A 23,514-nucleotide genomic window follows, 5' to 3' on the forward strand; every position below is an offset into this window, starting at 1 on the left:
CTAGCCTGCTCAGTGCATCCACGTGCGAGCTAACAAACCCATTGACCATTTATGCATAAGACACCTGTGGCTTTTTAATTGCAATTTAAAAAGGCACGTGTGGAAAATTCACCTTTTATTGCCATTTTCACCGGTGTGTAACCTTGTGTGTCTGTAACAAGGCCAAACATTCAAGGGTATGTAAACTTTTGATCAGGGCCATTTGGGTGATTTCTGTTATCATAATGATTTAAAAAGGAGCCAAACAACTATGAGATAATAAATGGCTTCATATGATCACTATTCTATATTTTTTAGCATGAGCAGTCATATTTTCTAAATCAATGCCAAAATTTCACAATGTGTGTGTGTGTGTGCGTGTGTGTGCGTTTGTTCACACATACTTGTGTTTGTGTGTGTTTGGATACGTGGGTTATTCAGTCAGGACTCAGCTGCTGATTCAGGAGTTCCAGAAGCTCCCGTTGGGTTGGAGGCACAGAGCAGGGCTGTAGAGGGGAGGGTGGCGGCCTGCCTTTGTGTTCCAAATCCCAGGGGAACTAGCCGCCCATTGTGGCCCCCTGCTCGTGTGCCAGGCAGAGAGCTGAGAGGGGATTTCTAATAGAAGCTCTACACAGTAGACCAGATGACTCGCAGGTTTTTTTAACCTCAGTTTCTGTTATTGTTCCCTTAGTTGGACCCATTGCACAGTCAGCCTGGCAGCCCCAGAGCCCCATACCGTGATAGGTAAGTTGGCCTGGAGAGAGATGGATCTGGAAGGATGGATCTAGAGGGATGGATCTAGAGAGATGGATCTGGAGGGATGGATCTGGGGGATGGATCTAGAGGGATGGTTAAGAGGGATGGGTCAGGTTGGATTGGTCTGGAGGGATTGGTCTGTAGGGATAGATTTGGAGGGATGGATCTACAGTGATGGGTCTGGAGGGATGGGTCTAGAAGAATTGGTCTGCAGGGGTGGGTCTGTAGGGATGGGTCTAGAAGAATTGGTCTGCAGGGATGTGTCTGTAGGGATGGGTCTAGAACGATGGGTCTAAATGGATGGGTCTGTAGGGATGGGTCTAGAAGGATGGGGCTGTAAGGGTGGTTCTGTAGGGATGGGTCTAGAAGGATGGGTCTGGAAGGATGGGTCTGGAGGGATGGGTCTAGAGGGATGGGTCTGCAGGGGTGGGTCTAAATGGATGGGTCTGGTGGGATGGGTCTTTAGGGATGTGTTTAGAAGGATGGGTCTGGAGGGATGGGTCTTTAGGGATAGGTCTAGAAGCATGGGTCTATAGGGATGGATCTACAGTGATGGGTCTGGAGGGATGATTCTAGAGGGATGGGTCTGTAGGGATGGGTCTAGAAGAATGGGTCTGTAGGGATGGGTCTAGAACGATGGGTCTAAATGGATGGGTCTAAATGGATGGGTCTGGAGGGATGGTTCTTTAGGGATGGGTCTAGAAGGATGGGTCTGTAGGGGTGGTTCTGTAGGGATGGGTCTGTAGGAATGGGTCTAAATGGATGAGTCTGGAGGGATGGGTCTAGAGGGATGGGTCTGGAGGGATGGGCCTAGAGGGATGGGTCTAGAAGAATGGGTCTGCAGGGGTGGGTCTAAATGGATGGGTCTGGAGGGATGGGTCTTTAGGGATGGGTCTAGAATGATGGTTCTGTAGGAATGGGTCTAAATGGATGGGTCTGTAGGGATGGGTCTAGAAGGATGGGTCTGGAGGGATGGGTCTGAAGGGATGGGTCTTTAGGGATGGGTCTAGAAGCATGGGTCTGTAGGGATAAGTCTGGAGGGATGGGTCTTTAGGGATGGGTCTAGAAGCATGGGTCTGTAGGGATGAGTCTGGAGGAATGGGTCTAGAAGCATGGGTCTGTAGGGATGAGTCTGGAGGAATGGGTCTAGAAGTATGGGTGTGTAGGGAGGGGTCTAGAAGGATGGGTCTGGAGAGATGGGTCTTTAGGGATGGGTCTAGAAGCATGGGTCTGTAGGGATGGGTCTGTAGGCATGGGTCTGGAGAGATGGGTCTAGAAGGATAGGTCTTTAGGGGTGGGTCTAGAAGGATAGGTCTTTAGGGGTGGGTCTGTAGGGATGGGTCTTTAGGGTTGGGTCTAGAAGGATGGGTCTGGAGGGATGGGTCTAGAAGGATGGGTCTGGAGGGATGGGTCTAGAAGGATGGGTCTGGAGGGATGGGTCTTTAGGGATGGGTCTAGAAGCATGGGTCTGTATGGATGGGTCTGGGGGGATGGGTCTAGAAAGATGGATCTGGAGGGATGGGTCTAGAAAGATGGATCTGCAGGGATGGGTCTAGAAGGATGGGTCTGGAGGGATGGGTCTGAATGGCCTAGAGAGCCAGGAATTTCGGTGTGAGACTGGGGATCAGCTGACAGAATCCAGTACACGATGAATGGTCCTTCTCACAGTCCTCCTCCCTCTGACGCAGACATGCTGTAGACATTTGTGCGCACTACATACACTTTGCTTCCCATGTCTAAAAGGGGCAGAAATGTAATACAAGCCTTTTGATATGAATGTGTTTCATCAGCTATCGTATATAATGATTTTGGAGATTTGTTTTTGTACATAATCTCTGTGTCCATAATGTGCATACCTCAACATCGGAAGTGGCACAACATGAAGCCTCTGCAGTAGATGACATCATTTGACATTTGCCCAAAATGGCTACGGTGAGCCAATGCTTGAAGAAGCCTGTGGCTGACTGCCTGTCTTCGGGCTGGCTTCCCGAGAGTATCCCCCCTTCTTCTGCCCTGCGTGACGTGAGCCCAGATCAAGGAGCAGTGTTGCTCTGAGAAACAGGGAAGTGGGGAGTCACACAGGAATGCAGCTCCAGTGGAGCTGTAAGGAGAAGAGGGAGGACAATTAATTCTCCAACATCCAAAGTGTTTTTTCTCTCCCTGTAGACATTCAGAGCTTCTTTTGTTTCCACGTTCTCCTTCAGTTTCAGGCCACAGTTCTGTTGTTAAGACAACCAGAAGGAATGGCCGGCGACTGGTTGTTTTGTAACGCCTGTCTTTTCTCATCAAAGAGCTGTAACTGAGTAATTCCAATGCCATTTAAACTTAAATTTGTAAGATTTTTTCATATCACCTAACTTATATATGTTATCAACAAGAGCCCCTTCTAAAATAAATGTTTAGTCTTGAATCAGCTATTAATCTCCTTGTCACAAGGAGAATGGAAAAGTGTCTTCAATATGGAAGGACAATTTAAAAAACTCCCATAGAAACAAATTGCTGATAAACATTCTAGCCCATCTATCTGTGGGTAAAAATGTGATATGTTCAACCCCTTCAGTGTTCCACCAGAAGACATCAGAAAATTACAAAAAAGCCCTAGTGTAAAAGTTCTACTACATTCACACTTCACTGGATGGGTCAGGTTTCTGTTCAGAAGAGGGTTAATCGTAATGAGGGATAGATGTAATTGAATCACCAATAATATGAAGAAAAACGTATTTAGAACTGTAGAAGAAACCATTTTGGCTTGATGATGGATACGTTTTTGGATTGAATGGATTGAAATCTTTCAAAAACAGACAATTGTCAGAGGGACGTAGCGGAACACAACAAGCCGTTAAGAACTTCACCAACCCTTTTTTAAGAACATATTTCTTGAATTCTCCTTCAGGTACACAGTATATTAAATGTCGCTTCGTTTAACGACAGGAGTTTAAAACTCATAGTATTGGCCAATTTCTATAAAATATTAAAGGGATGCAAAAAGCCACTCATTCGTGGAACGACCCAACAGGACGCGACCACAATGCAAACACAAACAAATACGGACATTACATACACACGCAGCTCGTCGTGAACACGCACATGCTCTGCAGTCTCTGATATTGAATAGCTGACGGCCTCTATCTTTCTCACTCTACTTTATTATACCTAGAATGAAAGTGCTTTTTGGCGCTATTTGAATGAGAGAGAAAATACCCTATTCAGCTGCTATGGCCCTTTATTAACACGCGTCTATAGGGCTGAGCAAAGCCCCTCGAACGGATGAGGTCTCGTGCTCAGGTATGATGTCCCCTTTCATTCCCCGTGCTCGCAAACCATTGGCTCCCCGGCGCTGGGGGGCTTTTGTTCTCCCCATTCCCACTCCCCCTTTCGCTGTCTGAGCAAGTGAATGGAAATACGCACAGATGTGTGGCGCTGTTCAAACTTATCCTCCGCCGTCTCGCATCTGCCGGGATAGACTGTGCGTGGAGACTTCTACTGGGACGGTGATTGAAAGATGCGATAGCTATTTACCTGTCGATGGCATTCTAGCCGGCAGTCTGTTTCCGTGGCACACCAGTGACCGGTCCAAGGGTACTAGCCGTTCTCCAGGCACAGACGGCGGCCGGAAAAGCAGCAGTTCTTTTCATTAGGCGACAGTCGGCTTCCTGGTATGGATGATGCAGCTCACTGAGCCCACATTCCTTTCACTGCCGTATCTCATTTCGTCTGCAGTCTAAAAATGCAGCGACTAAAGGAGTTTTTCTTTTTTTTAATGAAGGTTGGGTTGTGAGGTCTGCGGTTTATCATAAGCCTATATCCACCTGCTTTCAACTGCTCGCCATGGCTATGGAAATCTCTACTGGTAGGCTATGATTGATATGTTCAGGAGGACTTTTCAAATTGTATTTACAATAGGCCTATTTACCTTGTAGACATCACATGTTGAGTTATAAACGGTGAACTGATGTGGAATTTTGCTGATCTTGAATAGAAATACATTTTGTCATGTTTCATAAATAGTTTTCAAGAATGTGGCTGGGATTCAATGCCCATTGTCACTTTTAATTGTAGGATGATTTTATTTCAGTCGTCATAAAAGCTTAATTGTTAATTCGGTTCAAGGGTGAATTAAGGCCATTGCGTTTTCTATTGAGAAAGCAGGTTGAGGTCAACGGGGACAATCACACAGACAGCGAGAGTTTCAAATGTTCAGTTATCAACTGCAAACGGCCAGACATCGCGAAGAACGCGACAACTGGACAACAGGTGCTTCTTTGCGCACCACGGTAGACACATTACGCAGCTGGATTATAACGAGAGTAAACACTGTGTTTAGTCTTAAATTGTAGTAAAAACAAGCGTTATTCGTGTTTGGGTTGAAAACATTGAAAATGGTGGTAAATGGAGTCGTGGGGGGAAACAGAGGTAGATTACAACCACACCTGTACCTTTCCTTACCACTAGGAGCGACGCTACATCGTACCTGTTGTAGTGGTGTTGTTACACCACTCGGTTGTGTTTGTGTGTGTGCACTTTTCGAGTGGCCTATATGTATGTTATGAGTATGGGAATCCTGTAGTCTGCTCTCAGTGCCCACTGCACTGTATGGCTTTTTATTCCTATCTGACTGCGTTGATGGTTCATATAGGGATGGAAGCCATGCAGTGCGCTGGGCTTATATCAAGTTGGACCAACGAAGAGGACCACGGAGACAAGCCCCCCTCCCACCCCACCCCTCCCCATGATCCTAGTGATCTATATTCTACTGCAGCGAGACTGTCTGGAGCCGTGGCTCTCTTATCAGTTCACAGACAGCTCCCTGAAGTGACATAATCCCTCCAGGCTCCAGCATCACCCAGATGTAGCCTTCAACCACAACAAGATACCTGTTACCTTACCACATGTTATCTTAGCAAATATACATTTTATATGAGTCCCTTTGCAGAAATTAGAGATTTTTATATGAACCCCTATGCAGCTTAATCTGATATTAACTCCATTATATCTGATATATTAAGGCCATTTTGGGCATGATACAATCACAACAATAAGTCACAGCCATATACAATTTTTAGGTCAGTGGCATGCATTATATGACTTAAACATGCTATATTAAGAATTGGTGATAATGAATGGAAGAGGCGGTGGTGCTTCTAGTAGATAAAGACTGATGAAATGTGTGTGTTCTTGTGCCCATACACACATTTGTCTTTCTATCCTTGTGGGGATCTGAGACTTAACCCTGACTTAGAAATCCAGGTTCCCTATGCTCTTAATCTAAACCTAACCTTAAAATTCATAACCATTTATGCCTAAACCTAACCTAGCCCTAATGCCTAACCCTAACTGGTAATGCCTAAACTTGAGTAAGCTGAATTCTAACATTATACCCCAACTAACCCTTAAGGAAGAAACCAAATCTTCCCAAGTGGGGACCTGCCAAAAAAACTTGTGGAGACTGATTTTTCTCTTTGAGATACGTGGATCACACAAACATTCACCAAGGGAGTCAACCAGTTTTATCTGGCCTTTGGATTTTCCAGGTGCAGACCAATGAATGGCAAAACTTGCCTGTCAAATGACACAACACTGCTCTCCTGAGGAAAGCACAGTGAACTGTAAATGAAGAAAATATTGCACTTAAACTGCCATGACAATGAGTAAACTGGACAAATAATGAGTCTACCTAGATATGTCTGGTACTTTTAAGCCTACCAACCACTAGTAACCAGGTTTCTAATGAGTATTGCTCAGCAGATATCTATATATATATATATATATATATATATATATATATATATATATATATATATATATATATTCTTTTTAACCAGTTTATTGTGCATAGGTTTAAAGTGTCATGCTAGCTAGTCTTGGGTTTTAGTGTAGTAGAAGTTACAGGAGAGAACATTAACCCAATAACTGGTGACCTGAAATAAAAGAATACATGTTTTAAGCAATGGTCTTTGTCTCTTCCAGTTCATATTTTAGATAACAATAAGAGACTGATGGTTTAAGGGTGCTAATCAAGGGATTTCTCCCACAACAGGAAGATGGGTAAATTACAAGAGCAGTATAATTCATTAAAAAACAATCTCTACTGCCCATTCCACATAATGTACACTGACATTCTCACTGTTTGTCCACCAATTTGAAACAGCTGTAAAAACAATATTTCTGGTTATAAAATATATATTAAAGAATGATTCAATTCTTACACAAAGACAAATATAGCAAACTGTAGATTTTAATCAAGCAGGAACTTACAAAGATTTCTACAGTAGCAGCTTAATGTCATGAGTTACACCTTTATTTATTTAACTTTTTTACCCTTATTTTACCAGGTAAAACATTATTAAAAAATTATTTGGGTTAACTGCCTTGCGCACAAAGAAACACATTTTTCACTTTCCAATTTCATTTGGCAAACTTTTGGTTACTAGATGCTCTGACCACTAGGTAAAACTTTTATCAACAGGTTAGTACTAAGAAATATATATACACTACTCTTGAAAAATATTGGGTCAAATAGAAATGTCTTTTTTTTCAAAATAAAAGCACTGTCACAGTGGTGAGGCAGGACACGTGGAGCAGAGCATTCCTTTAATGTTCATCTTCACAAATAACAGAAAACAACAACCACTGCCATGCACGCACGCAACCAACCAACCAATCAACCATGCATTACACAAACAATAAACCACACCAGGTGTGGGAGTAATGGAACTTAAATAGAATCCCCAATTAGAGGCAATGCAGGGCATCCCCGCTGTCAGGCCCTGACTATCACCATTAGACACCCATAGAGATCCCTAGAGGCACCTCTATAGTCAGGACCAGACAAGCAAATTTTTTGTCCATTCAAATAACATCAAATTGATCAGAAATACAGTGTAGACGTTGTTAATATTGTAAAAAAGGCCCATTATCAGCAACCATCAGTCCTGTGTTCCAATGGCACGTGTTTGCTAATCCAAGTTTATAATCTTCAAAGGCTAATTGATCATTAGAAAACCCTTGATTATGTTAGCACTGCTGAAAACTGTAGTTCTGATTACGGAAGCAATAAAACTGGCCTTCTTCAGACTGGTTCAGTATCTTCAGCATCAGCGACTGTGGGTTCAATTACCAGCTCAAAATGTCCAGAAACAAAGAACTTTCTTCTAAAACTCATCAGTCTATTCTTGTTCTGAGAAATGAAGGCTATTCCAGGCAAGAAATTGGTATAACAATCTGGTATAACAATGTGTACTACTCCCTTCACAGAACAGCACAAACTGTCTCTAACCAGAACAAAAGGGGACTGGGAGGACACGTTGTCCAACTGAGCAAGAGGACAAATACATTAGTGTCAAGAGACACCTCACTGGTCCTCAACTGGCAGCTTCATTAAATAGTACCTGTAAAACACCAGTGTCATCATCAACAGTGAAGGTGCAACTTCAGGATGCTGGCATTCTAGGAAAAAGCCATATCTCAGACTCGCCAATAAAAACAAAAGATAGAGATGGGCAAAAGAACACAGACACTGGACAGAGGAAGAACACTGCCAAGAAGGCCAGCATCCCGGAGTCTCCACTTCACTGTTGACCTCTGACACTCTGTGGTCCAATTCATCCCAAAACATCTAAGTTGAGTTGAGGTCAGGTGATTGTGGAGGCCAGGTCATCTGATGCACTGCCATAAATCACATTCTTGGTCAAATCACACATCATGGAGGTTTTGTTTTTTTGATCATTGTCCTGTTAAAAAACAAATGATAGTCCCACAGTGCAAACCAGATGGGATGACATATTGCTGAAGAATGAAGTGGTAGCTATGAGTATGCTTACAATTCTACAACGATGTTTCCAAAGGTGATGCTGCGTAAAATGCAAATATAAACACAACGCAATGATGTGCAAATAATATATTCCTATATTTATTTAACAAGAAACCAGGCAAGCCTTGTTCAGCCTGTGTTTCCATCTCGAGATTCGAACCCAGGTCCCACATGAAAGGCTATGTCTTTAACCACTACTCACTCACTCAGTAAGAGATATTTGCTCTTCTTAGCCGGCTTTGCTTACACAGTCCGGCAAAAATATTACAAAGACAACATATCAAATGTTATAACTGAGAAATGTTATTATAAGTTGGGACGGGCATGTTTACATGTTGCATCACACATCATCTTGTTTTAACAATATTCTGTAAGCATTTGGGAATTGAGTGAAATGTATAACTTAGCACTGATCTTGCTATAGTGGGAACCACAAACAGCAAGTTCATCTGTTCACCCACTATGCATCTCACAAAGACACGGCAGTTGGAAGCAAAAACCTACTTTTTGGAGTCATCAGAATGAAGGACAGGTTTCCAACTATTGTCCTTTACTTGTTGTTCTTGGTCCAGCAGGTCTCTTCTTGTTATTGGTGTCCTTCAGTAGTGGTTTCTTTGCAGCAATTTGAACATAAAGGTCTGGTTCATGCAGTCTTATCTGAACAGTTGATGCTGTAATGTGTCTGTTAAACTCTGTGAAGCAGTTATGGTAATGATGGACTGTTGCTTCTTTTTGCTTATATATATCGTGTTCTTGAAATAATATGGACAACTACAGTACAAACATAATGATGGTCTTCTGTGTACCATCCCTACCATGTCAAAACCCAACTGATGAAACACATTAAAGAAAGAAATTGTACAAACAAACTTTTAAAAAGCCACACCTTAATTGAAATGCATTTTCAGGAGGCTACCTCAAGAGGAATTCTAACCTCAAGAGGTTAGAATTCAAAGACTTCAAAGCTGCCATTATGACAAAGGGTGTTTTGAAGATTCTAAAATGTATATGTATTTTGATTTGCTTAACACGTTTTGTTGTTTTGATGCCTTAACTATTATTCTACAATGTGGAAACTTGTAAAAATAAACAAATACCCTTAAATGAGCAGGTGTGTCCAAACTTTTGACTGGCACTGTACATATTGTAACTTAAGCAAAGAAATCTAGCAATTTATCAGTCTTATTTTGCTGATCTTCTTTTCCATTCCATTGATCTAATTTTTTGCAATAAAAAGCAAGCTAGCTAAAGAAATACATATAAGCTGTAAACAATGAGAGTAGTTGTTTGCACTTCACATTCACATGTTCATATGTTAATGCCTTGGCAGCCATCTTTCATTTTCTACCCAGTTATGTATAATAACACTGGACCAAACCTGCCAACATTTTAAAAAAATAAATAAATGTATCAATAAATATATGTATATATAAAAATATAATAATACATGAATTTATGAATATTATTGTTCTATTTATTTAATTTCTTGATCGCTCATTACTGCTTTTATTAATTTGTATATTCATTTCCATAATCTTATATTTCTGTATACATGTATTTCTGTATTATTTTCTTTCTTTCTTTATTTCGGTATTCTTTTCTTTCTTTCTTTCTTTCTGTATTTATTTATTTATTTATGTATTTCCTTGTCCTTAGGCTAATCAGGGGGTGGGACTTTAACAGTCAGTTGTAGCAATCAAGCCCAGAGCAAGAGATAGAATCAGACTGTGAAGACCGTGAGTGCTGTTTTAGATCCTTGGGGTGTCTCCATTTTCCCATCACTATTCCTAGTTTAAGCACATGCATCGTTTGTGCATAAGTGACAACCAAGAAGAGTTTTTGAAAAAACACAAAGTGAATAGGCTACGAGAACAGCACGTCAGTGAGTCTGCCAAAGGAGTCCTTGCATTGAAATTAGTTAATTTCAGTGACAGTGTATAGGACCAGACTCATAATTTAAGTGATCCTATTTTCCCAAAACTCCTCTCGGTTTGGACCTATGCACTAGGATTGAAATCAACTTGTTATCCCCATCAGAACCCTTGTGAGAGACCCGCAAAGACGAGACATTTTTGTTGCCTATTAACTTGAAGAAAGGGACCTCGCCATTTTCCAAAAACTCCTCTCGGTTTTTTAATAGGCTAACTGGCATACATTTGCTCATTACCATCTGGGATTGTTGTAATTTAATAATTTAATTCTAAATTCTAAATCATATCTATGCATCAGTCTAGTATAAGATGCAATCTGCATTTATCTCGAGAATACCTTTTTAAATCATAAATGTGACCGTGTCAGTTTATAGAGTAACGTTAATTTTTTCTATACATGATCAGACATCCAGTTATAAATCTCAGTGCAACGGTTGGGTGAGAACTTTTAAACTAGGTAGTTATCTGTTTGCCCTATGATTGTTAAAGTTCTGCCCCGTCATTAGCTTAAGGACAAGGAAATACATAAATAAATAAATGCAGAAATAAAAGAATACGGGAAAAAATGTATACAGAAATAAAAGGATACAGAAATAAATACATATAAAAATAAATAATATGTAAATAAATAAATACACAAATAAATACATACAGAAATATAAGATAATGGAAAGGAATATGTAAATAAATAAATACAGAAATGAATTATTTCTGTATTTATTTGTATAATAAATGTATTGGTTAATATATTTATTATTATATATTTATCTATAAAAATATTTATTGATAAATGTATTTATTTATTTATAATTTTGGCAGGTTTGGTCCTCCATACTTATCGACTAGGGACCACATTAGATATATCTCCTTCAAATGGCAGTTTAGGCTATATTGACTTACTTATACACCCATTTGAATTGACCGGGAAAGAAATGGATGTCAGTATAAACCTTCTACAACGTAGCAAGCGTTCAATCGAGAGCTTATACCGCTGTAAACCCGGTTTAAACATCTGCGCTGGACACAGCGGAAGTTCATACGGATGTGACGTGCCTGGAGGCTGCAAAAACAATCACCTCACTTCTGTGTGTTATGGAAGGTTTTAAAAGGTGTATTGCATAACTACGATTTCTGGTCCGAATTACACCACGTGTGCACGGTAAACTCAGTCTGAGTCTTTAATACTTTAAAATATAATATTTTAAATCGTTGCGACCGAACATGGCCAAGTCAAAAAAGTCAGCAGACACGGCAGTGAAGACCGATACAAAGAAATTGAAGCAGGTGAAGGGTAAAACCCGAGGATCAGCAAGAGCCAAAAAAGACCAAGGTAAAAAAAGACCAAGACAATTACAGTTATCAAACCAGAAATAAGTGAAAACACATTAAAATATGCTGTATCTTGCTATTTATGTTAGTTATGTTACGTTTGCGATATGAACCACCAAAGGTTTTTTAAATTGTTTGTAAAGTGAGGTTTGTAAATGTTATTTACAGTTTCTGATTCAAAAATTGGATTAATGCGTTTGAATTTTCCAAAAGTGTTTGCAGGTACATTGTGTGCATGTTTACCATTGAAGATCCATCTCTCTGTAAACTTGGCTGCATATAAAACATATTTAATACTCATCTGAGTGCAGAAATAAACTCTCTAATGGTAATTTTACCCCCAATGTTAATAACAGTATCCATATTCAGGAGGTGTCCTCTTTCCTCAATACACTTTTATCGGAATTTAAACAGAATTTTCAAGGTGATTTCTCAACACAGTAGCTAGAATATATTCTATTATCTGGGCCATAAAAACAATCATTAGATAATGGAAAGTGTTTTACTCTCATCATTTGACCCATTTCTACCTCGTCAGAGAATGGAGAAGAAACGGAGAAGATTCAGAGAAAAGCCAAGACCAAATCCCGTCCCTATAAACCTATAGCGGAAAGAACCAAATCCAGCAAATACTTCCAGGACAATACTCCAGTGAAGGGGGTACCTGCTGATGTCATCCCCGCTTTCATCAGTACCAGAAATGACACTGTGATGTTTCCTAAAAACAAAGAGGATGATGATGACAGTGAGGAGGATGATGACAGTGAGGAGGATGATGACAGTGAGGAGGATGATGACTGGGAGGAAGTGGAAGGTGAGAAAGGAGTTTTCTAGTGTACAGTGTTTATTTCCATCATGTAGTGTTTTGTTCGCGTTTCATGATCTAAAGTTAAGCAATCAGTGTTAGCAGGATTTGATAGATATTTACGAACTTTACATTTCTATATTCGCAATAAGGCATCTCAGGGATGATGGCTCTTGTTCTTGCTCTGTGTTCATGATCATGTGAGACTGCGGTCTGTCCTCAGAGCTGGCTGAGCCGTTGGGGTCAGTAGAGCCATTAGAGCCAGCCCTTCCCTCACAGCCTGTGGAGATAGAAATTGAGACCCCAGACATCCTTCTCAAAAGGCAGAGAAGGTGAGCAATAGTGGAAGCCATACCATGTCAGCATTGGCGGCCTGTTCTCTTTGTGTGTACCATACCATACCATCTTCTTCCGCTTATCCGGGGCCGGGTCGCGGGGGCAGCAGTCTCTTTGTGTGTACTCCTTTGGAATGGCAACTTGTCCATAATTCAGCCAAAGGCCGTTGGAGAATTGGAGATGTGTATATTACCCGCCAATCAATCTAACCATGACAAACTGACTCCAGGGAGAAGAGGAAGACTGAGTTTGAGACCTACCTGCGACGCATGATGAACCGCTTTAACAAAGATGTGGTTGAGGACACACACAAGGTTAGCGCACACACACTATTTGCAGCTTAAGGATCTCCACATGGTCTAGCTAACAGACTTTTAGGGAATTACAGAATAGCTGTCCTCCATTTTTCACCCTAACTTCTTATTCCAACAATGTTTTCTGGATAAAATATATTTAGCTATGGTATGCTTGTTTGGACAGGAATGTGGTGGAAGATTGTAAAAAATATTTTTTGGTCAAAGAGGGGTAGGTCAGATTCAAACATGTTCAGTACAGTGGCTGCAGCTTAGACCACTGCACTACTGGCTTTGACTGGTACTCTGCCAGAAGCCTCAACCACACTGTATTTTTACCATACGCATTTCTAACATTACTATTACATTACTATCTCTGCCATAGGTCCACCTCATGTGTCTTCTAGCCAATGGCATGTTCCGGAACCAGTTGTGCAGTACACCAGACCTGCTAGCTATCACCTTGTCTCTGTTGCCCACCCACTTCAATATGGTGGCCAAGGAACGCATCGACGCCAATTACCTCTCTGGCCTGCTTAAGTGGTGAGATGGGCCTTCAGCCTGGGATTAAATTAGTCAAAATGAAACTTAGGAGAAGCTGTGCTCCCATAGTTCTACTGGCCAGCAGTTCAACATTTCAGATACAACTGGAAGGTAAAAAGTCAGTCTCCCCCACTACCCTGCTTTAATTGTGTGAAATCCTACTTTGTTTATTCCTTGTGGTATACATTTGTTTTATTCATTTATGAGAGGTTCTTATCCAGAGCAGTTTCCAGTTAGGGCATTCATCTTAACATCCCTAGGTGCGACACCCGGGTAACTCAGTAAGCCATAGCAGGTCATAGTAAAAACCTTTACCTTCCTAATACCTGTCTTTTTCTAAACATCCTTAGCAGTGTTGCTAATCCTAGGTTGTTTTTGTCATTTTTCATGGTTAAATCTGTCTAGGTTTGAGACAACATTCACTCTAAACCCAAATCTTTCCTGTGAGGAGAAGCTGGACCCACAGGCCTTACTTGAGAGTAGACTGGGCAGCCTTACCGCTAGAGACCACCAAGAAATGACACACGTGAGTGCCTTGTGTCCTGCACGCTGAAAGCACCTTGCCAAAATGTTTGTGTGAGAGAACTGTATTGACTGAAAGAGTCACAATCCACCTAAAAGTTAGCGTCATTACGTAAATGCTGTGCTTTTGCGTTTTTATACCATTAATTTCTTCCATAGGAAATGTTTATATCTGCTTCAAAAATATTGATGGGGCCCAGAAGATCATGTTTGTACTATTATAACACTGTGTAACACAATTTTTGTTCCTGGGTACTAAGTGTAATTTAATAATTGCTTATGCCTAAAAAGTATAGAAAATTATTAAATATTTCCAACAAACTGCTTTTGTGACCTGGACAGTGATATTTTGAAATTGACCTGTTTTCAATGAGAAAACGAGTGAATTTGTGTATTTTTGTTTACATAAAGTCTGAAAAGAACAGCATATATGAATCCTAATTAACATGTATTTATATTAAAGTTACAAAAAAAATTGAGTAGTTTTTTTAGATTTACGATTATATTGTAAACCGTTTTCACAAAGCAGCCCCCAAATTTATCCAGTATGTCCTGGTGCCCAAGTACGCTCCCATGTTCTTCTTGAATTAATCAAGATGAGCATCCAGGATATGGACTTGGAGGGACATCCTACAGCCCATTGTGCCATAGTTCCTAACCAGAGTCTCAACCAGCTCCACATAGTTTTCAGCCTTGTGATTGCCCAGGAAGCCCCAAACCACTGTGACAAAGCTGTTCCTAGCCACTTTCTCATTGCTAGTTAGCTTCTTGAACTCTTGCACTCCAGGATCATCTTTATCTGGGCTTTGAACTTTGCCTCAGACAGGTGAAGGAAGAAGTCTTGAAGGTACTTGAAGACTGCTGACTCCTTGTCTAGAGCTCTGACAGTTTTTTATAAGGCTCAATTTGATGTGCATTGTTGGCATCAGCACCTGGCATCAGCACCACCAGTAGCTCCCACTTGACGTTGTTCCTCCCCACAGAGAACTCAGTCCACCAGTCCTGCCTGTGGTAGTACGCATTGTTTTCCCTGCTGTCCCAAAGGCAAAGATAGTGGTAAGACCACCTTAGAGACCCATCAGGAATGCCACCATTTTGAAGTCTCCTATGACATCCCAGTCATAAAATAAATAGGTTAATGTAATAGGGTGGGGAGTAATTGCCATTTTCTATACTTTTGAGGCATAAGCAATTAGGAAATAACACTTACTACCTAGGAACAACAAAACATTTGTTACATGGTGTAATCACCTGTTATTGCCAGATGACTGGCCGCCCCTCAGAGTCTGGCTCCTTGATTCTTGTGTAAATGTTGTCAGGAGAAGGTCATGTTTGTCAACATATTTTCATCTATTCACTATAACAAAATGCTGGCTAAATATAAGCAAAGATATTGATAAAAGTATTCCTTGTCCTCAAGATATTTACACAGTTATGAGAATGCTGAGGCAGTGAAAGCCTACATAAAACCTTTTGTGAGTTTTTTTTTCATGTTTTGTGTTTTACTGGGATTATGATCTGAACTATTATCTATCTGAACTATTTCAGTCAGTTTTCCATATTGTTCAGAGTAAAAGGTTCAACAGCTTGAGTTCCTATGGTATGATATTCTTTCTGCAGAGAAGTTGCTTTACGTTGGTGGTACTCAGAGAAAACATCTTACACATATTTGAACTACTGTTGAGTATACTGCACTTTGCTTTTCGCTGTCTTCAACTACTATGTATTTTGTAAGAAGATAATTCAAACAAGTAAAAACCAAGCATTTATTTGTATGTTACTATTATGAAATACATCTACTTTGAATATTATACCTCTCATTGAATACAATACTTAACAAAATGTCCTTTATTTTGTGTTGCGAGGAGGGACAGAGATTGGACACCGGACAAGGATTTAGGGCCCTGGTGGGCATTTTATGGACAAAACAAGTAGTGAGATGGGTGAAAGTAAGAGAAATTCTAAAGCAAACCCCTTTCATGCGGAGGCGGTGTTGTCTCTGGGCTGGCCTTCCCCGAGGCGGTGTTGTCTCTGGGCTGGCCTTCCCCGAGGCGGTGTTGTCTCTGGGCTGGCCTTCCCCGAGGCGGTGTTGTCTCTGGGCTGGCCTTCCCGGAGGCGGTGTTGTTTCTAGGCTGGCCTTCCCGGAGGCGGTGTTGTCTCTGGGCTGGCCTTCCCGGAGGCGGTGTTGTCTCTGGGCTGGCCTTCCCGGAGGCGGTGTTGTCTCTGGGCTGGCCTTCCCGGAGGCGGTGTTGTCTCTGGGCTGGCCTTCCCGGAGGCGGTGTTGTCTCTGGGCTGGCCTTCCCGGAGGCGGTGTTGTCTCTGGGCTGGCCTTCCCGGAGGCGGTGTTGTTTCTGGGCTGGCCTTCCCGGAGGCGGTGTTGTCTCTGGGCTGGCCTTCCCGGAGGTGGTGATGTAACAAACCTGCCCATCCAGATTTGTTACATAATTTTTTAGTCATTTTATTGTGGTGTTTATGATTGGTGCCTATCTCTGATGTTACTCAGCTGAATTCTGTTTTGAAACAAGTGTTTCCATGGTCTTATCTGAGTGACATAATGTTGACCTCTAACGTATGGACTTGTGTCAAATCAACTCCTGCCTGTTCCTTCCAGCTGTTTCTGTTGGTGTTGAGGTCATTACAGCTCTTCTGTCGACTGGTCCTCTCTCTTCAGCCCCTGTCACTCAAGGCCCCATCAGCCAAGGTACAGCCGCTACTGAGAGTTTTTCATTTTAGCAAGCTCTCTTGGTTTGTGTCTGCACAGTTGTTTAAGTTCACTGGACGGTTGTTTGTTCGACTAATCTAACTTTCTCAAATTTAGAGCAAGGCAAAGACCTCAGGCAGCCTACCTGGGAAGAGTCCCTCACAGAAGAAACCTGCCAAAGAGAACCGCTCAGAGCACAAAGTCTCTCCAGGGACCAAAAGACCAGCTGCGGGGACAGGCCAAAGAGGGGCGAAGAAGTCAAAAATTAAGGAGGCGGATCCAGAATTAGGTGTTTCGTCGGGACAGAAACCTAAGAACTCCAAGCGCCGCAGCGTCGCTTCGAAGGTAAGCTACAAAGAGGAGAGCAGTGAAGGGGAGGGGCCCAGTGACGGGGACGAGTTCCAACCGACCACTGAGGAGAACAGCGAGGACTCTGAGGGAGCAGCCAAACCCATCAGATGCGAGAAAGGGAAAGGAGGCAAGAGCCAGGCCAAGATGTCAGATCCACGGCGCGGGGGCGGCAAGAAGAAAGTCAAGAGCGAAGAGGAGGGGGATGAGGATTGGGAGGGGGGTGAGGAGGGGGAGGCAGAGGAAGTAAAGGGGGGTAGGAGGAAGGGGGAGAAGGGGGCAGACGAGTGGTTGGAGGTGTACTTGGAAAAGACCGGGTGCTGGGTGTGCGTGGATGTGATGCAGGGGGTTGGGCAGCCCCAGCTGTGCGCCAGACAAGCCACCCACCCCATGACCTATGTGGTAGCTGTGGACGGGGATGGTCACCTGAAGGACCTGGGCAGCAAGTACGACCCCACCTGGATGACCGCCACCAGAAAGAGAAGGGTGGACGAGGAGTGGTGGGAGGAGACGCTAGGGCCCTTCCTCAGTCCTGAATCCGAGAGGGACATCCAGGAGGACAAAGAGGTGAGAAACTCACATCGACAGACATTCACTTTTTTTGGTGGGGGGTTGTACAGCATCTCAGCCATACACTCTTTTCTCTGGTCTCCAGCTTCAGGCTAGGTTGCTGGATAAGCCATTGCCCACATCTATAGCAGAGTTCAAAAACCACCCCCTGTACGCCCTTAAGAGACATCTACTGAAGTATGAAGCTCTCTACCCCCCCACGGCGGCCACCCTGGGGTACTGCAGGGGAGAGCCAGTCTATTCCAGGTGAGTAGCACATGTGAAAGGTATTTGAAACCTTTGAGGTTTTACATGACTGATTTTAAATGCAAAAAAGTAGTAAAGGTATACTACTTTGTTTCCCAGACTGTGTTGTTCTGTTTTTTTGGTGGGTGGTGGTAACGTAAATACATTCTTGTGGAATGCTGCGTATGTTTACATTGCCATAAAATAGTGTTTGCCCTTCTGAATATTTCTGTATTATTTCATATTTTTACTACCAGATCTTTAGTCTAAACCCAATGGTTGATCGCACAGAGAGGTGAACTGTGTTGTCATTTCCCATGGAAAGCCAAGTGGGAGAGACAGCAGATAGCCTAGTGCTTAGAGCACCTGACCAGTATCACCAGGGTTGTGGGTTTGATTCCCAAGGCTGCCTGCATGAAAATGATCCATTGTGTACTCACTACTGCACATTGCGTTGGATAAAAAACGTCTGCTACATCACTTACATGTAAAGTTGACAGTGTATCTTTACCGTGAGGCAGTGGCTTATATAATTTTGCCATTCGGCAGCCTGTGCAATTTGTTTTTTACTGTGCTGTAGAGATTGTATGATATCCAAAGCAAAAATGAAAAGATTGTATATATTAGTAAATAATTGTATCTGGATTTTCTGCAGGGACTGTATTCACACGCTACACTCCAGAGACGCCTGGCTGAAAGAGGCCCGAACTGTCCGTCTAGGAGAGGAGCCCTACAAGGTGACCCGTGTTGGATCCATAAGGACAGAACTTAACAAAACTCTCTCTCCCAAACACTCTCTCAACCTCTGTTACTGTCTTCCTCTCTCAGATGGTCAGAGGGTTTTCCAATCGCTCTCGGAAGGCCAGGATCGCATCAGAGCAGAAAGAAAAAGATGACCTGCCTCTGTTTGGTGAATGGCAGACAGAGGAATACCAACCACCAGTAGCTGTAGATGGACGGGTAAAAATTATTTCTTGTGAAACCGTATGTGCTTGAATGCACGATTGCAAGTCTTCAGGTCCGTTGCCATCTGATAACCATTGAGTTAAGCGTATGTTTGTGTTTTCTCCAGGTGCCTCGTAATGACTTTGGCAATGTGTACCTGTTCAAGCCCTGCATGCTGCCCTTGGGCTGTGTCCACCTGCGTCTGCCAAACCTGCACAGAGTGGCTAAGAAGCTGGGCATGGACTGTGCCCTCGCCGTCACTGGCTTTGACTTCCACAGCGGCTACTCTCATGCTGTGTACGTTCCATTTTGCAAGCAAGCAGGTGTGCGCTTGTGTAATATTTTCTCTGTCACGTGTCTGCCATATGTTATCTAGTATGTTTGTGTGTTTTTTCTCTAGAACTGATGGCTACATTGTGTGCGAGGAGCACGAGGAGATCCTTAGAGCAGCTTGGGTGGAAGATCAAGAGATCCAAAAACAAAAGGAGAAAGAGGTGAGTTGGTGAAAAAACTTAGTATTGCCGTTTTGCTCAGAAATCTTTTAAATTACTGTTGCAATTGTACAGTTGTATGAATTAAATAAATACATATTTATGTAATCTGATTTTAGAGGTTTCTTACAGTGGGGCAAAAAAGTATTTAGTCAGCCACCAATTGTGCAAGTTCTCCCACTTAAAAAGATGAGAGAGGCCTGTAATTTTCATCATAGGTACACTTCAACTATGAGAGACAAAATGAGGAGAAAAAATCCAGAAAATCACATTGTAGGATTTTATTATGAATTTATTGGTAAATTATGGTGGAATATAAGTATTTGGTCAATAACAAAAGTTAGTGATGTTTTGGGGCTGTCGCTGGGCAACACAGACTTTCAACAGCCCCAAAGCATGGGGCTGTTGTTTTTGCCCCACTGTATGTTTGTTATGTTACTCCTGGTGTTTGTTACAGTATTTCACAAAAGTGAGTACACCCCTCACATTTTTGCAAATATTTGATTATATCTTTTCATATGACAACACTGAAGAAATGACACTTTTCTACAATGTAAAGTAATGAGTGTACAACTTGTATAACAGTGTAAGTTTGCTGTCCCCTCAAAATAACTCAACACACAGCCATTAATGTCTATACCGCTGGCAACAAAAGTGAGTACACCCAAGTGAAAATATCCAAATAGGGCCCAATTAGCCATTTTCCCTCCCCGGTGTCATGTGACTCATTAGTGTTACAAGGTCTCCGGTATGAATGGGGAGCAGGTGTGTTAAATTTGGTGTCATCGCTCTCACACTCCCTTATACTGGTCACTGTAAGTCCAACATGGCACCTCATGGCAAAGAACTCTCTGAGGATCTGAACAAATTAATTGTTGCTCCACATAAAGACCCTGAAACTGAGCTGCAGCACGGTGGCCAAGACCATACAGTGGTTCAACAGGACGGGTTCCACTCAGAACAGGCCTCGCCATTGTCGGCCAGAGAAGTTGAGTGCACATGCTCAGCATCATATCCAGAGGTTGTTTGCACAAGAAAGCCCACAAACACAAGAAAGCCCACAAACAGTTTGCTGAAGACAAGCAGGCGAAGGACATGGATTACTGGAACCATGTCTTGTGGTCTGATGAGACCAGGATAAACTTATTTAGTTCAGATGGTGTCAGGCGTGTGTGGCGGCAACCAAGCGAGGAGTACAAAGACAAGTGTGTCTTGCCTACAGTCAAGCATGGTGGTGGGTGTGTCATGGTCTGGGGCTGCATGAGTGCTGCCGGCACTGGGGAGCTACAGTTCATTGAGGGAACCATGTATGCCAACATGTACTGTGACATACTGAAGCAGAGCATGATCCCCTCCCTTCAGAGACTGGGCCGCAGGGCAGTATTCCAACATGATAACGACCTCAAATACAACTCCAAGACAACCACTGCTTTGCTAAAGAAGCTGAGGGTAAAGGTGATGGACTGGCCAAGCATGTCTCCAGACCTAAACCCTTGAGCATCTGTGGGGCATCCTCAAACGGAAGGTGGAGGAGCGCAAGGTCTCTAATGTCCACCAGCTCTGTCGTAATGGAAGAGTGGAAGAGAATTCCAGTGGCAACATGTGAAGCTCTGGTGAACTCCATGCCCAAGAGGGTTAAGGCAGTGCTGGAAAATGATGGTGGCCACACAAAATATTAGAACTTTGGGCCCAATTTGGAAATTTTTACTTAGGGGTGTACTCACTTTTGTTGCCAGTGGATTAGACATTAATGGCTGTGTGAGTTATTTTGAGGGGACAGCAAATTTATACAAGCTGTACACTCACTACTTCACATTGTAGCAAAGTGTCTGTTGGTGTTTGTTAGGTTACTGCTGGGGTTTGTTAGGTTACTGCTGGGGTTTGTTAGGTTACTGCTGGGGTTTGTTAGGTCACTGCTGGGGTTTGTTAGGTCACTGCTGGGGTTTGTTAGGTCACTGCTGGTGTTTGTTAGGTCACTGCTGGTGTTTGTTAGGTCACTGCTGGGGTTTGTGTTAGTGCTGCTTCTATTTTCCTCATATGTCATGTGTCCTTTATGTGTGTGTCTTTTCTATGTTTTCCAGAAGCGGGAAAAGAGAGCTCTATCTAACTGGACTCTGCTAGTGAAGGGCCTGCTGATCAGGGAGAGACTCCATAGACGCTATGGGAAGAAAGGCCCAACAGCCGGAGGAGGCCTGGAGGAACTGAAGAGACAGAATCGGGAAGGAGAGGATGGCCTGTCCTCTGAGGAGGAGGGGGAAGGTGGGCCAAACACAGCTGCTGCCACACTGGCACAGGCCTGGCCCCAGAACAGACAGGAGGTGCAGGACAGTGGCACAGGAGCCCCCCCCAAAAAATCCAAACAAGAGAAAAGAGGCCAGCAGAAGCACCTTTTTCCCTTTGAAAAATGAGATTAGGTTTTCATGGTTTTGTACGGTTGTGTTTTTCATGTTGACAGAAAAAATAAAAAGTAGGTCAAAACAAAACTTTTTTGGTAACGCCTTGTTCTGTGTTTTGGCTGTGGTGTGGTAAATGTAGGTCGTTGCAATCCCCAGGGAGAAAACATACAAAACTTCCTGGTGCATTGAAACTTTGCTGCAGGTGGTAAAAGCGCTTATGTGTCATGTTTGGGGGGTTTTCACACACACCTGTCTCTAGAGAGAAGGTTGTGTGTGGGGGAGCCTTGATGTGGCAGTTGTCTGTCTGAAATGTATATTAGTAGACAATGTTTTTGATAAAGAAAAATATTTTTCTAGGAATAGATTATGATATAATAAATATAATTGAACAGTATTGTTATATTGCAAGTTTGGTGGAATGTTACAAGTTATTTTAACTGGATAGAAAAGCTGTCCCCCATTCATGTGAAAATAAAAAATGCATTATGTGTTTTCTTATAACCATTGTGTATGTACCCATAATGGAAAAGCAGGAAGTAAAACCTGCATTCCACAACACAAGGTTAAGAAAACGTAATATTTCAATGTGGAAGCCTTTGAAAATAAATGTATGAGACCAGTGCGTTTCTGGATTCTACAGGATGAGCAAAGAAAATGCTCCTTAATGGCACCATGGTAAAGTCACTGCCTTACAGTCAGCATTGCGTGACCAGGGTTCAAACCCTGCTTGCCATTCTCCCCAGGGGTCCAGCAGTGAGCGGTGCAATTGGCCAGCACTGTCCTGGTTTGTGGGTAGTAATTAATTTTACAAATATTGATACTGACTGACCGGGTCCGCTTGAAGCTGCTCCTCTGAAGCAGGGCCTAATCTTGAATTACAGAGTATAAAATGTGAGGAGATTAAATGTGGTGTAAATGCAATAACGGAAATGTGACATGAGATCACATTTTTAAAACGTACATATAGTTAGGTCTGGAAATAATTGGACACTGACACTTGTTTTGTTATTTTGGCTGTTTTCCAAAATATATTCAGGTCACAGTTAATGAATATGGGCTTAAAGTGCAGTCTTAGCTTTAATTTGAGGGTGTTCACATCCAAATTGAAGGGTTTAGCAATAATAGCTCTTCAATATGTAGCTCCCTCTTTTTCAAGGGAACAAAAGTAATTGGACAATTGACTCAAAAGCTGTGGGCATGTGTTATTCCTTTGTTATTTCTTCATCAGTTAAGCAGGTAAAAGATCTGGAGTTGATTCCAGGTGTGGCATTTGGAAGCTGTTGCTGTGAATCCACGACATGCAGTCAAGAGCTCTCAATGCAGGTGAAATAGGCCATCATTAGGCTGCAAAAAATAAATCCACCAGAGAGATAGCAGGAACATTAGGAGTGGGCAAATCAACAATTTGGTACATTCTGAGAAAAAAAAGAACACACTTGTGAGCTCTGCAACACAAAAAGGCCTGAACGTCCACAGAAAACAACAGTGGTGGATGATCGTAGAATCCTTTCCATAGTAAAGAAAAACCCTTTCA

The 23,514-nt window shown here is 42.4% G+C and overlaps 1 protein-coding gene and 1 long non-coding RNA gene across 4 annotated transcripts; one reads left to right on the top strand and one right to left on the bottom strand.

Moving 5' to 3' along the window:
• Positions 1-353: 353 nt before the first annotated feature.
• LOC109616421 lies at positions 354-4,429 on the bottom strand. The gene is made up of 3 exons (XR_002197541.2): positions 4,255-4,429; positions 2,592-2,836; positions 354-2,471 (listed from the first exon to the last, which is right to left on the bottom strand). It is a non-coding gene; the product is annotated as an uncharacterized LOC109616421 (long non-coding RNA).
• A 7,082-nt stretch (positions 4,430-11,511) lies between these two features.
• Positions 11,512-22,082, top strand: xpc (xeroderma pigmentosum, complementation group C). 3 transcript variants are annotated; one of them, XM_010895815.5, is made up of 15 exons: positions 11,512-11,806; positions 12,344-12,619; positions 12,834-12,942; positions 13,176-13,260; positions 13,625-13,782; positions 14,188-14,308; positions 16,170-16,253; positions 16,916-17,005; positions 17,123-17,920; positions 18,009-18,169; positions 18,804-18,885; positions 18,977-19,108; positions 19,221-19,390; positions 19,494-19,587; positions 21,666-22,082. In XM_010895815.5, exons 1-15 carry the CDS (start codon positions 11,698-11,700, stop codon positions 21,990-21,992), a joined length of 2,796 nt encoding a protein of 931 aa, XP_010894117.2. In that variant the 5' UTR covers positions 11,512-11,697; the 3' UTR covers positions 21,993-22,082. The 3 variants fall into 3 exon arrangements, with proteins under 3 accessions (XP_010894117.2, XP_019906906.1, XP_010894118.2); XM_020051347.2 differs by having other exon boundaries at positions 16,173-16,253; XM_010895816.4 differs by lacking the exon at positions 16,170-16,253 and having other exon boundaries at positions 21,666-22,081.
• The last annotated feature ends 1,432 nt before the right edge of the window (positions 22,083-23,514 follow it).

The sequence above is a fragment of the Esox lucius genome, chromosome 12 (genome assembly GCF_011004845.1).
Source record: "Esox lucius isolate fEsoLuc1 chromosome 12, fEsoLuc1.pri, whole genome shotgun sequence".
In the NCBI taxonomy this organism is placed as follows: domain Eukaryota; kingdom Metazoa; phylum Chordata; class Actinopteri; order Esociformes; family Esocidae; genus Esox; species Esox lucius.

Coding starts and splice junctions, on each gene's coding strand:
- xpc (XM_010895815.5), top strand. CDS start 11,698: ATGGCCAAGTCAAAAAAGTCAGCAGACACGGCAGTGAAGACCGATACA. Junction 11,807..12,343: donor AAGAGCCAAAAAAGACCAAG/GTAAAAAAAGAC, acceptor CTACCTCGTCAG/AGAATGGAGAAGAAACGGAG. Junction 12,943..13,175: donor CTTCTCAAAAGGCAGAGAAG/GTGAGCAATAGT, acceptor AACTGACTCCAG/GGAGAAGAGGAAGACTGAGT.